The sequence below is a fragment of the Mobula hypostoma genome, chromosome 10 (assembly GCF_963921235.1).
Source record: "Mobula hypostoma chromosome 10, sMobHyp1.1, whole genome shotgun sequence".
NCBI classification, from domain to species: domain Eukaryota; kingdom Metazoa; phylum Chordata; class Chondrichthyes; order Myliobatiformes; family Myliobatidae; genus Mobula; species Mobula hypostoma.
This window is the reverse complement of record NC_086106.1, coordinates 95521716-95536063: the sequence shown is the minus strand read 5'-3', so window position 1 is coordinate 95536063 and position 14348 is coordinate 95521716. Positions and strand designations below refer to the sequence as shown.

The window sequence follows — 14348 nt, the reverse complement described above, 5'->3', positions numbered from 1 at the left end:
TTCCTCAAAGAATTCCAATAGATTTGTCAGGCAGGGTTTCCCCTTAAGGAAACCATGCTGACTTTGGTCTATTTGTATAAGATATACAAATTAATTCTATAAATTATTTGTGTTGCTGTTTGGATCATTAAGCACATTTTTAATGGCCTATTCAAACATTAACGTGCATCCTTTTTTTTTACTCACCTGTAGCATTTGCCAGAGAACTCAGGAAAGCATGTCAAAACATTTTCAACAATAGAAATCATTTCACTTAAAAGATTAAAATGATGAGGGAGTAAGAGTGTTCAATAAAACTTTGAGTGCACATAAAGATGAGCAATAAGTGCTAATGAGGTCATGCCCAAGTTATTTCTTGGGTTAGATGTTAAGGGGGAATAGTTTCCCAATTTTTCAAATTATAACTATAATATGTGAATTTTCCATTAATTTTAGCAATTGACCCATAATGTTTAATTTTTCTAAACTCATGCAACACTATACATGAAATTAAATGTGCAACCTATAAATTTGGGCTCAAGTATAATTTCCCAAATTTTGCTTTGTATGTGAACTTAAGGGAGGCTCAGTGAAGTCCTATTGTGAGCATTAAGACTTGGGCATTTCAGCCCATCTTATCACCTCTTTCATTAGCGATTTTTAACTCATTATCCATCCTAACAGCAAATTGATTTTTATTTTTCCTGCTATTATCTGTTGCGCTGCATAATCAATGGCAAAATGGCACTGGTGAACATGTTGCAGACGGTTTATAACACTTCTAGAAGTTCTTCTGAAATGCTGTCACTGCAGTCTCTAGCCTGTAACTTCCCTTTAAGTAACATACTTTCGAACTGTCTTAAAGATCTAGCGATTTCATGATCTTCTGAAGGACTCGGCAGACTTAACTCTCAAGCATGCAGCTACGGCACCTTTAAGCAGACAAAGGTACATCGCTATGGCCATGAGAGAGGAAAGAGGGGAAGAGTCCCAGCTAGACTGAAATGCAGGGGAATGAAACTTCCTTAACCCAGCATCTTGTTAGCAAATGTATAGTTGCTCTAAAACAACATTGAGGACCTAGAGACAAGATTGCTGTATCAGAGGGAAATGAGAAATTGCTGCATTGTGTGTTTCACAGAGATGTGGCTCACTCAGAACGTGCTGGAGATGTCGGTAAGACTCAACGGCTTCTTGATACACAAGGTTAATTGGACTGCTGATTCATAGAAGGCAAACAGCGGTGGGATTTGTGCTTCATGATAGGCTCTTTGTGGTGCTTGGACATGGTGGTCTTGTCGCAATCTTGTTCTCCCCGACCTAGAACATTTAATGATGAAGTGCTGACCGTTCTACTTAACAGGGGACTTCTCCCTGATCCTGACTGCAGCTAACATACCAGCAAAGGCAGATGTTAACCAAGCACTCTCAGTATTTCTTTAACAATGCAGCACAGAGTAGGCTCTTCCAGCCCTTTGAGCCACACCACCCCAGCAACACCACAGCCCTGATTAACCCTAACCTAATCATAGGACAATTTACAATGACTAATTAGTCTACCTGGTACATCTTTGGACTGTGGGAGTAAACCAGAATACCTGAGGAAAACCCATGCCCCTTTCAAAAGGAGGACATACAGAGACTCCTTTCTGAACAGTGCCAGAATTGAACTCTGCATTCTGGAATGCCCGGGTTTTAATAGTGTCACGCTAACTGCTACTCTACCTTGGCACCTAAATTGAATGCTGCCATGAGCAAACAAGAAACTACCTAGCCCAATGCCTTTCAAATTATTGTCAGGGACTTCAAACAGACATGTTTGTAGAAATCTCTGCCTAATTATCATCAACATGTACCTTGCAGCACGTGGCTAGAGTGTTCACCAATATCTCGTTTCAGCTGTCTGGGGTACCCATCTGCTTCAAGCAGGCTTCAGTTATACCGATGTTAAGAAGAATGTGTAACCTGCCTTAACAATAGCACTTACATACACTGTGATGAAGTGCTTTGAGAGATTTGTGATGAAACATATAAAACTCCCGCCTGAGAAGCGACTTGGATCCACTCCAATTTGCCTACCATCACAACAGGTTTGCAGCAGTTGTCATTTCATTGGCTCTTCATTCAATGCTGGAACATCTGGACAGCAAAGGTGCATACATCAGGATGCTCTTCATTGACTACAGCTCAGCATTCAATGCTGTCATCCCCTCAAAATTAATAAGCTCCAAGATCTTGGCCTCAATACCTCCTTGTGCAGTTGGGTCCTCAATTTCCTCTTGCAGATCCCAGTCAATTTGGATTCACAAAAACATCTCTTCCACGGTTTCCATCAGCACAGGTGCACAACAAGGCTGTGTGTTTACCCTGCCCCCCCACTCTACTCACTTTATACCTGTGACTGTAAGGCTAAGTACACATCTAATGCCATTTTTAAGTTTGCCGACAACACCACTGTTGGCTGAATCAAAGGTAGTGACGAATCAGAATATAGGAGGGAGACTGAAAATCTGGCTGAGTGGTGCCTCAATAACAACCTCTTATTCAGTGTCATCAAGGCCAAGAAGCTGATTATTGGCTTTGGGAGGTGGAAACCAGAGGTCCATGAGCCAGTCCTCACTGGGGATCAGAGGTTGAAAGGGTCAGCAACATTAGATTCCTTGAATTAATCATTTCAGAGGATCTGTTCTGGGTCCAACATGTCAAACCATTATGAAGGAAGAACAGCAGCACCTCTACTTCCTTAGAAATTTGCAAAGGTTTGGCATGACATCTAAAACTTTGACCACCACCTATAAAAATGTGGTGGAGACCATATTGATTGGTTGCATCACAGCCTGTTATGGAAAAACCAATGCTTTTGAATAGAAAGTTATACAGTCCAGTGCATCACGGGTAAAACCCTTCCCATCATTGAGCACTTCGACACAGAGTGCAGTTACAGGAAAGCAACATCCATCATCAAGGACCCCCCACCATCCTAGGCCATGTTCTTTTCTCACTGCTGCCATCAGGAAGAAGGTACAGGAGCCTCAGGACCCTTACCACCAAGTTCAGGAAGTTATTTTCCCTCAACCATCAAGCTTTTAAATCAGAGGAGATAACTTCACCTGCCTCATTACTGAACTGTTTCCAAAACCTGTAGACTCGCCTTGTGTTGCGTATATTATTATTTGTATTTGCAATTTGCTGTTTTTTGCATATCGGTTGGTTGTCCATCCTGTTGGCTGCATTCATGTATCGAATCTTTTGTGTTTCTTGGACTTGCTGTGTATGCCCGCAAGAAAATGAATGTCAGGGTTGTATATGGTGACACATATGTACATTGGTAATAAATTAACTTTGAATGTAATCATTGGTCTAGCAAAAGAGATTATTTTCATCATGACTGGCTACTTTTGATTTCAAATTTTATGAAAATATCTGCAGGTGGTGGAAATCAAAGTAATAATGCTGGAGGAACTCAGCCAAGCCCTTTAATCTCTTTTCAATAGATGTTGCCTGGACTGCTGAGTTCCTCCAGCATTTTGTGTGTTCTTGTCTACTGAATCTATGGGTTTTAAATTAACTTTTAATCTTGTAGGCTTTAAAACCTACCTGTTAAGCTCTAAGATTTGCAGAGGATCATGGTGGGTTGTGCGCTCAAAATTTCTCATCCTTCAATTTAAATGAGGAAAATTATGCCAGGTCATTATGATGCTTTTGATATTTAGCCATTGAAAATGCAAGAATTTTATTTTTCCCTCCACCCTTATAGTGAATAATGGGAAGAAGAAGAATGGCAAACAGAAAATAAAACTTTGACAATATAAAAAATGTTTTGAATAAATAAAAGTGGATTCTAATTATTTGGGACAACTATTAAACAATCAAATAGCTGGGATTCCCTTCATTTATTTGGGACACTATGCCACTTAATTGAGGCAGGAGACTGTTGCCAAACGTTTTCTAACTAGCATCGGTCGCATGCTGATAGTGTGGCCATTTAGACGCTACACTGTGCTTAGAGCAAAGAGTTTTTAAGTAGCGTCACTTGCGTGTTTCTGTTTGAAAAGCAGTGATTTTTGTTCTCAATAAGTTGAGAGTAAAATACAGTAAGATAATTCAGAATGCTTTGCACACTGCAGTTTCAAGCATTCAGGCTTGGAAGTGCCAGAAACAGACAGGAGTGAAACCAACGAGTTAGGAACTATGAAGAATTTGGAGATATTGACAACCATCTTGAATGTTATAATGAAAATAAAAATTTGATGCAATTGTCAAAAGCACTATTTGAAGGCAGTTGACTATCTGCACGAGGTGTCTACGCTCATTTTGTTAATTTACTATCAATCTGCTGAATATCATCTATAGCACAGCCTTGGCTAACTTTGGGAAGAAGACCTTGAAAGTAAATGACCTGTTCGAAGCCAAATCCAGGGAGGTGATCCCTGTCATTGAAGCCAACGTGCTGCCCTAGCCATGTATAAGCATTTGTCAACTGAGATGAACCTACAGATCCTCAGGGCTGCCAGAAGCAGACTGCCTGGTGTTGCACCAATGTGTACTAGATGCAGCTCAGTGAAGATATCCAGTCTATAGCACTGACGGGCAATGTCTGGGGTATGTGGGGTGGCATCAAGAAAGCCCTCAGCCTCTTTCAGCAAGATGGCTACCTTCAAGTCCATCTATGGGGAAATAATCACAGATAGGGCGATAGTTGGAACGTTATTCTGACCTTTACTCTAGAGTGAAGACTGTCACCAACCCAGCCCTGGATACCATTGAGTGCCTGTCGACAATGGAAGAACTGGATACAGAGCCATCCTGAGAGGAGCTGAGCAAGGCTCAAGGCAGCTTGGTCTCGGGGAAGGCACCAGGTAATAATGGGATTTCCACAGACCTGATGGAGCACTGCATAACTACCCTGCTGCACCCGCTACATGAAGTGAGTGCTGGCAGGAAGGAGCTGTACCACAGGAATTGATGGAAACCAAAATCATTACTCTACAAAAAGTTGAGAGAAGCGACTCACAGGTACAAGGGCATCTCCCTATTGAATGTTGGCAAAGTCATTGCATGAGTCGTGTTGGTCTGCCTACAGAAGTTGGCTGAACGTATCTACCCGAAGTCACAGAGTGACTTCCATGCTGGAAGGTCAGATGTGGACATGATTTTCTCTCTACCAACTCCAGGAGAAGTGCAGAGATGAAAAGAAGCCCCTTGGCATTGCATTTATTAATCTCAGCAAGACATTTGACTTGATCAGTAGGAACAGGCTATTTCAGATCCCCACCAAGGTAAGCTGCCTGCCAAGACTACAGAACATGATTAAATCCTTCCACAACAACATGGAGGGGACTGTGCAGCACCCCCTTCATAACCCTTTGATATAAACAGTGGCATTAAGCAAGGCTGTGTTCTCACTTTGACGCTCTTTGGCATCTTCTTTGCCCTTCCCCTGAGGCACATATTTGGTACTGCAACAGAGAGGATATACCTCCACATCAGATCAGGTGGCAGTGTTTTTAACCTCACCTGCCCAAGAGCCAAAACCAAAGTATGCAAGGCTGTGATCAGAGATGAGCTGTTTGCTGGTGTTGCAAAACCACATGCGGCAGCACCTCCAGATCTTGATGAATCACTTTTCCCAGACCTGCAAGAAATTTGGTCTATCAGCCTGAAATTGACAAACTACTTTGGACAAGTCGTGAAGGTACCACCAGTCATTACCACAGATAACTACAAACTGGATGTTGTTCATCAGTTCACATGCCTGGGGTTCATCATCATTGGCAACTTCTTGGATTCAAAAATTGACGAGCACATTGGAAAGGCTACTCTTCTCTGACAGGAGTCTCGGAAAACTACAGTTTCTCAAAAAAAAATGTCAGTGTTCAACTCCTGTGTCACCAGCACACAGCTGTACAACAAGATCTGGACAACATGCGCTAAGCAGGAGAGAAGCCTCAACAACTTTCATTTAAGGGGCCTTTGTCACACATTGAGTATCTTGTGGAGAGAGGGAGTATCTGATGCTGAGGTTCTCTCTCGTGCTGACCTCCCACTGGCTGGGCCACGTCTGCTGCATGCAGGATGGCTGCGTCCCAAAAGGCATCCTCCACAATGAGCTGGCTTCAGGCGAGAGAATTGCTGGCCACCTGCAATTGTGCTACAAGGGTATCTGCAAGTGGGACATGAATTCACTGGAGATCAGTGCTGAGTCTGGGGAGGATCTTGTAGCCAACCACTCCCCAGATGCAGAAGCGCCCTGAAACAACAAATCGAGGAAACTTCTACTTTTTGGAATGACAAATGGGCCCATAGAAAGGAACACTGGTTCTCCTGCAGAGCTGAGGCCATGTACAGATGCAATCTTTGCAGCAGAGACTGCCACTTTTGCATTGGTGTCATCAACCACAGTCAGCACTGTGCCAACAATGTAGATAGCTAGGACACAACATCTATGGTCGACCTCCAACAAAGGAGAGCCACACATTGTCAATCAAAATGATACATCAACATACACTGATGAATTCTTCCTCAATAATTTAAGTAAATAATGTTATTTAAATGGTGGTTTGTCTTTGTACCTCTTTAATTATTTCCTTGAAACTTACGCTAATTGGACAGCTGCTTAATTGGGCCAAAATGTACTGGTCTTAGTGTGTCCCAATTAACCAGAGTCTGCTATATTTGATGTGTAATCATTTCCGAGATTTACGAGTCAACTCCTTTGACCTTCAGCTGGATGACGTTGGTTAGATTTTTACATGAAGCCTTAATGTCTCTAAAAGGATTGTCCCATTTCTCTCAGCTGCAGAATAGACTCTGAGGAAAGGTGAGCATTTGAGCTGACAGTGTCAGCTTTCTTGCGATACTTCACTGCTTTGTCATCAAATGGTGTAATAGGTACCAAAGATGTTTTTCTATAGTTGGCGTACAAATTTTTTCAAATTCCAGTTAGAGGAATAGTGGGCTCTTTATTAGGTACTGTAGATACCTAATAAAAGGCCTGCTAATTGTATGCTTGTGCCCACAGAACTGCTGCTCACTGAATTTTTTTTTTTTTGCACCATTTTCTGTTAACTCTAGAGGCTGTAATGTATTAAAATCCCAGTAGATCGGCAGCTTCTGAGATACTCAGACCATCCCGTCTGACACCAACATTCATTCCACAGTCAAAGTTACTTGGATTACATTTCGTCCCCATTCTGATGTTTGTTCTGAGCAAATGAACCTCTTGATCATGTATGCATTGAGTTGATACCAAATGATTTGACTGACTAGATATTTATATTAATAACAAGTCACTGTGTACGTTGTATGTTTCCTCTCATGAATAACACAACTGGCTGAATTTAACTAAGTATTCCACCAATGTTGGGTGACCTAATATCAAACAATTTTCCTCCATTTCATCCATTTTCGTCTAGGATTATTCTAATCAATTATCTCAGATAAAGAAATAACACTCTTAAATCTTAGAAATGATCACACATCCAATGCATGTTTATTACTGCTGGTCAATCTGTTACTATTTTTTTTTGTTTTTAAGAATGTGGAGCTGCATTCACCAGCAAATTGGAAGGAATGTTCAGAGACATGGAGCTCTCAAAAGATATTATGATCCAGTTTAAACAGGTATTCCATTTTCATTTAGATGGTGCATTTTGTACAAGCATGTGTTTTAACACTTGTGATTGCTAGAAACATACCAGGAGTTTATTTTAAGGTTCGTACTGTATTTTCTCAGTGATTTGGTTTATGATCAATTGCTTTGATCGGGTGTTCTGTATTATTAATGAATCCACATGTCTAGATGGTGTTATACCATAGTACTGTTTTTGTTTGTGTTAGCCTTTCCTGCCTTCACTATATCTATTTCTTGTTTTTTTTCCCCCAGTTTTCTCCTTGTTGTCCTCCTATGGCATTGATTCAGTTTTGAAAAAATTGAACTTCAATCTTTGTATCACAAATTTCATTTTTTGAAAAATATAGATTTAAGACTATAAGACATAGATGCAGAATTAGGCCATTTGGCCCAGTGAGTCTGCTCCACCATTCAATCATAGCTGATCCTTTTGTCCCACTACCCAGCCTTTTCCTTGTAACCTTTGATGCCGTGTCCAGTCAAGAGCATGCTGTATCTTAAATATACCCAACAACCTGGCCTCCACAACTGCCCATGGTAACAAATCCACAAATTCACCACCCCTGGCTAAAGAAATTTCTCCACATCCCTGTTTTAAATGGATGCCCTTCTATCCTGAGGCTGCGCCCACTTGTCCTAGACTCCACCACTGTGGGAAACATCCTTTCCACAACTTCTCTGTCTAGGCCTTGCAACATTCGAAAGGTTTCAATGTGATTCCCCCCTCATCCTTCTAAATTCCAGTGAGTGCAGACCCAGACTTATCAAACGTTCCTCATATGATAACCCTTATATTCCCAGAAACATCCTTGTGCACCTCCTCTGAACCCTCTCTAATGCCAGCATATCTTTTCTTAGATGAGGAGCTCACGATACCCAAAGTGAGGTCTCTCCAGTGCCTTATAAAGCCTCAGCATCACATCCCTGCTCTGTATTCCAGACCTCTTGAAATGAATGCTAACATTGCATTTGCCTTCCTCACCACTGAGTCTACCTGCAAGCTAACCTTTAGGGTATTCTGCACAAGGACTTCAAAATTCCTCTCAGATTTTTGGATATTCTCCCCGTTTAGAAAACAATTTGCACATTTATTTCCACGACCAAAGTGCATGACCATGCATTTTCCTAAATTATATTTCATTTGCTACTCTCTTGCCCGTTCTTCTAATCTGTCTAAATGCTTATGCAGCCTACCTGTTTCTTCAACATGACCTGTCGCTCCACCAATCTTGGTATCATCTGCAAACCTGGCAAAAAAGCCATCTATTCCATCATCTAAGTCACTGATACACAGCATAAAAAGAAGCAGTCCCACCACCACTAGACACTGACAACTAACCAGAAAAGGATCCTTTTATTTCCACTCGCTGCCTCCTACCAATCAGCCAATGCTTTAACCGTACCAGTAACTTCCCTGTAGTGCCATGGGTTCTTAACGTGTTAAGCAGCCTCATGTGTGCCACCTTGTCAAAGGTCTTCTGAAAGTCCAAATATACAACATCCATTGCATCCCCTTTATCTATCCTACATGTAATCTCCTCAAAGAATTTCAACAGTTCGTCAGGCAAGATTTTCCCAGAAGGAAGCCATGCTGAGTTTGTCATATCTTGTCCTGTGTCACCAAGTATTCCATAACCTCATGCTTAACAGTTGAATCCAATATCTTCCCAACCACTGAGGTCGGGCTAACTGGTCTATAATTTCCTTTCTGCTACCTTCCCCCTTTCTTAAAGAGTGGAGTGACATTTACAGTTTTCCAGTCCTCTGACACCAGGCCAGAGTCCAATGATCATTATTAATACCTCCACAATATCAACTGCTGCCTCTTTCATAACCCTAGGGTGCAGTTCATGTGTTCCAGGTGACTTGTGTTCCCTTAGGTCTTTCAGCTTTTTGAGCACCTCCTCACTTGTAATGGTAAGTGCACTCACTCCTCTTCCCTTGCACCCTTCAACATCTGGCATGCTGCTAGTGTCTTCCACAGTGAAGACTGATGCAAAATACTCATTTAGTTCATCTGCCACCTCCTTGGCCCCCATTATTATATCTCCGGACTCTTTCTAGTAGTCCCATATCTACTCTTGCCTTTCTTTTATTTTTTTACATGAGAAAGCTTTTACTATCCACTTTGATATTGTTTGTTAGCTTGCTTTCATATTTCATCTTTTCCCTCTTAATGATTCTTTTAGATCTCTGTTTTCAAAAGCTTCCCAATCTTCAGTCTTTCCACTAATATTTGCTTTGTTATATGCCCTCGCTTTTGCTTTACATTAGCTTTAACTTCCCTTGTCAGCCATGCTTGTACTATTTTGCCATTTGGGTATTCCTTCGTTTTTGGAATACATCTACCCTGCACCTTCCTCTTTTTCCCCAGAAACTTATGCCATTTCCGCTCTGCTGTCATCCCTACCAGCATCTCCTTCCAATTTACAATGGCCAACTCCTCTCTCATACCGTCGTAATTTCCCTTACTCCACTGAAATACTGCTACATCAGACTTTCTCCCTACCAATTTTCAAGTTGAACTCAGTCATATTGTGATCACTGCCTCCTAAGGGTTCTTTTACCCTTAGCTGCCTAATTTCCAGTTCATTACATAACACCCAATCCAGTATAGCTGATCCCCTAGTAGGCTCAACAGCAAGCTGCTCTTGAAAAGCCATCTCATTGGCATTCAACCAGCTCACCCTGCTGGCTGCAGTAATGTCATATCATTTGCCTGCCCCTCCTGATAGTCTGACTGCACACCATCTTTGCTTTTTTTAAAACCCTCTGCCCTATCCTGAGTTCCTTCACTCTGGTTCCTACCCCCAAGCCAAATTAGTTTAAACCCTCCCCAACAGCTCTAACAAACCTGCCCGTGAGTTTCTTGGTGCCCCTCGGGTTCAGGTGCAACCCATCATATTTGATCAGGTCATACCTCACCTGAAAGAGGTCACAATGATCCAAGAACCTGAAGCCCTGCCCCCACACCTGCTTCTCAGCCACACATTTATTTGCCAAATCATCCTGTTTCTACCATCACTGGCATGTGGCACAGGCAGCAATCCAGAAGTTACGACCCAGGACGTCCTACTTCTCAGCTGTCCACCTAGTTCTCTAAATTCTTTAAAGGGCCTTTTTGCTTATACTCTTTACAATATGTACCAAGACATCTGGCTGCTCTCCTTTCCTCTCCAAAATGTAGTGGGTGCGATCTGAGTCCTCCCTGCCCCTGGCAGCTGGGAGGCGATTCAGGTGTCTCATCCACGTTCACAGAATCTTCTGTCTGTTCCCCTGACTATCGAGACCTATCACTAGCGCTCCCCTCTTCTCCTTTTTCTTCTGCACCACAGACCAATGCTTAGTGCCAGTAATCGGTTCTCCGTGGCATTACCCTGGGAGGACATCCCCTATAACAGTATCCAAAGCAGTACAGTTATTGAGGGGAATGGTCACAGGGGTACTCTGCGCTGTCTGTTCACCTTTCCGTTTCTCCTGGCTGTCACCCAGCTACTCGCCTCCTGCAACTACAAGGTGACTACTTCCCTATAACTCCGATTGATTTCCTCACTCTCTCGTACAAACTGAAGGTCGTCCAGCTGCTGCTCCAGATCCCTAACACGGTCTTCAAGGAGCTGCAGCTGGATGTACTTCACGCAGACTTAGTTCTCTGGGTCTCCCAGGACTCCAGCACCCAGCATGAAGAGCATACAACAGTTGTTTACTACACTAGGTACAGTAAGAGGGGGAAAAAGGGAAACTTACCCAGAGCCAACGGTTCTTTTGAGCCAAAGCCTGACACTCCTCCTCTCAACTCTGGCCTACTCCCAACAATGACCCCTCTGCTTGTCTCTTCTGTCCTTTTAAACAAGTGCTGCCAAACTGTGGGAAGCCTTGTCGCTGTGGCCTGCTCCTGCTGCTGATTGGGTCTCTGGAGTTTAAGTGATGTTTATTGCATTAATATCATCAATGTAATTATGTATATGAGAAATTACTAAATAAATGTACTGAACTGAAAATGGTCATGCTGAACTTTAAAAAATTAATAGTTAGGCCTCAGCTGTGCAATTGTGCACAAAATAGGATACCAAGGCCCAGAAATGTTGGAGAAGAGGTGATTCAGGATGAAATTGGATATGAATTTGTTATCAGAGCAAACTTAAGCAAATAGGGATTGTCTGCTTTGATCATAAATTAAGGTAAGAACCATTCAATGCTGAGCTTGATATTGATAACTTAAGATGTGGCAATTGAGAGAGCATGGATTTCATGGATACAGTATTACAGATGATTTAGGGATCGTGTGTTTGCTTTTGATATGTCAATGTTCAAGTAAGAAATTTAGATCTTGATCTAACTATTGTAAGGATTACTGTTAATCTTTTCTTTATTTTTCCCAGTACATGCAAAATCAGAACATACCTGGGAATCTTGAACTGACTGTAAACATCCTCACAATGGGTTACTGGCCAACATACGTGCCCATGGAAGTTCATTTGCCTCTGGAGGTTCGTGTATTCTGTTAATTTTGAATAAATTGATCATAGAGTAATATGCTACAGAAACTTTCCCTCCAGTTCTCTCAGCCAGTGCCCATTCAAGCACCCATTCACACCAATCCAATGTTATTCTTTCCGCATTCCCATCATATCCCAGTACATCACGGGTAAAGCCCTCCTAACCGTTGAGCACATTTACATGAAATGCTGTCATAGGAAAGCATCATCCATCATCAGAGATATCCACCACCCAGGTCATGCTCTGTTCTTACTGCTGCTATCAGTTAAAAGCTCCAAGAGCCTCAGGACTCACACCACCAGGTTCAAGAACAGTTACTACTCTTCAACTGTCAGACTCTTGAATAAAAGGGGATAACTACACTCAATTGCCCCATCATTGAAATGTTCCTACAATCAATGATCTTACTGTAAGGACTTGTTATCTCATCTCATGTTTTCTTTATTTATTTGTATTTGCACAGTTTATCGTCTTCTGTACGCTGGTTAATCTGTCAGTGATCCTATTATAGTTACTACTCTGTAGATTTGCTGATAGTGCCCGCAGAAAAAGGAATCTCAGACATGTATATGGTGACATATTTACTTTGAACTTTGAACCTCTTAATTACACAGTACATAAATAGGAGCAGGAGTAGGCCATCCGGCCCATCAAGCCTGCCCCGCCATTCAGTAAGATCATGGCTGATCTGTCCGTAAATTCAGCTCCATCTACCTGCCTTTTCCCCATAACCCTTAATTCCTCTACTATGTAAAAATCTATCTAACTGTACCTTAAATATATTTAGTGAAGAAGCCTCAACTGCTTCCCTGGGCAGAAAATTCCACAGATTCGCTACTCTCTGGGAAAAACAGTTTCTCCTCATCTCCGTCCTAAATCCTTCTCTCCTGAATCTTGAGGCAATGTCCCCTAGTTCTAGTCTCACCTACCAATGGAAACAACTTTTCTACTACCTCATCTATCCCTTTCAAAATTTTGTGTGTTTCTATAAGATCCCCTCTCATTCTTCTAAATTCCAGCGAGTATAGTCCCAGGTGAGTCAATCTCTCCTTGTAGGTTAACCCCTTCATCTCTGGAATCAACTTGGTGAACCTCCTCTGCACTGCCTCAAAGCCAATATATCCTTCCTCAAGTAAGGAGACCAGAACTGCACACAGTACTGCAGGTGCAGCCTCACCAGTACCCTGCATAGTTGCAGCATGACCTCCCTGCTCTTGAATTCAATCCCTCTAGCAATGGAGGCCAACATTCCGTTTGCCTTCTTAATAACCTGTTGTACCTGCAAACCAACTTTTTGTGATTCATGAACAAGCACTCCCAAGTCCCTCTGCACAACAGCATGCTGTTTCACTGTTTAAATAATAATCTGCTCTTCTCTTTCCTTTCAAAGTGGATGATCTCACATTTACCAACGTGGTATTCCATCTGCCAGACCTTGGCCCACTCACTTAACCTCTCTATATCCCTCTGCAGACCCTCCACCTCCTCTGTACAATTTGCTTTTCCACTCAGTTTAGTGCCATCAGCAAATTTTGCTACGCTACACTCAGTCCCCTCTTCCAAATCATCAATGTAAATGGTAAACAGCTGCGGACCCAGCACCGACCCCTGCAGCACCCCACTCACCACTGACTGCAAACCGGAGAAACACCCATTGATACCAACTCTCTGCCTTCTATTGATTAACCAATCCACTATCCATGCCAATACACTTCCTCTGACTCCATGCATCTGTATCTTATTTATAAGTCTCTTGTGCGGCACCTTATCGAACGCCTTCTGGAAATCTGAGTATACCATAGAACCATAAAAACTACAGCACAGAAACAGGCCTTTTGGCCCTTCTTGGCTGTGCCAAACCATTTTCTGCCTAGTCCCACTGACCTGCACACGGACCATATCCCTCCATACACCTCCCATCCATGTATCTGTCCAATTTATTCTTAAATGTTTAAAAAAAAACCCGCATTTACCACCTCGTCTGGCAGCTCATTCCATACTCCCACCACTCTCTGTGTGAAGAAGCCCCCCCTAAGGTTCCCTTTAAACTTTTCCCCCCTCACCCTTAACCCATGTCCTCTGGTTTTTTTCTCCCCTTGCCTCAGTGGAAAAAGCCTGCTTGCATTCACTCTATCAATACCCATCATAATTTTATATACCTCTATCAAATCTCCCCTCATTCTTCTACGCTCCAGGGAATAAAGTCCTAACCTATTCAACCTTCCTCTGTAACTGA

At 42.3% G+C, this 14348-nt stretch overlaps 1 protein-coding gene across 1 annotated transcript in view; it reads left to right on the top strand.

Moving 5' to 3' along the window:
* cul4b (cullin 4B) overlaps positions 1 to 14348 on the top strand; it is a 67616-nt gene that overhangs the window by 36757 nt on the left and 16511 nt on the right. The window contains exons 14-15 of the mRNA XM_063060899.1: positions 7517 to 7602; positions 11995 to 12102. Of these exons, the coding sequence (XP_062916969.1) occupies positions 7517 to 7602; positions 11995 to 12102 (194 nt within the window). The remainder of the gene's footprint in view (positions 1 to 7516; positions 7603 to 11994; positions 12103 to 14348) is intronic.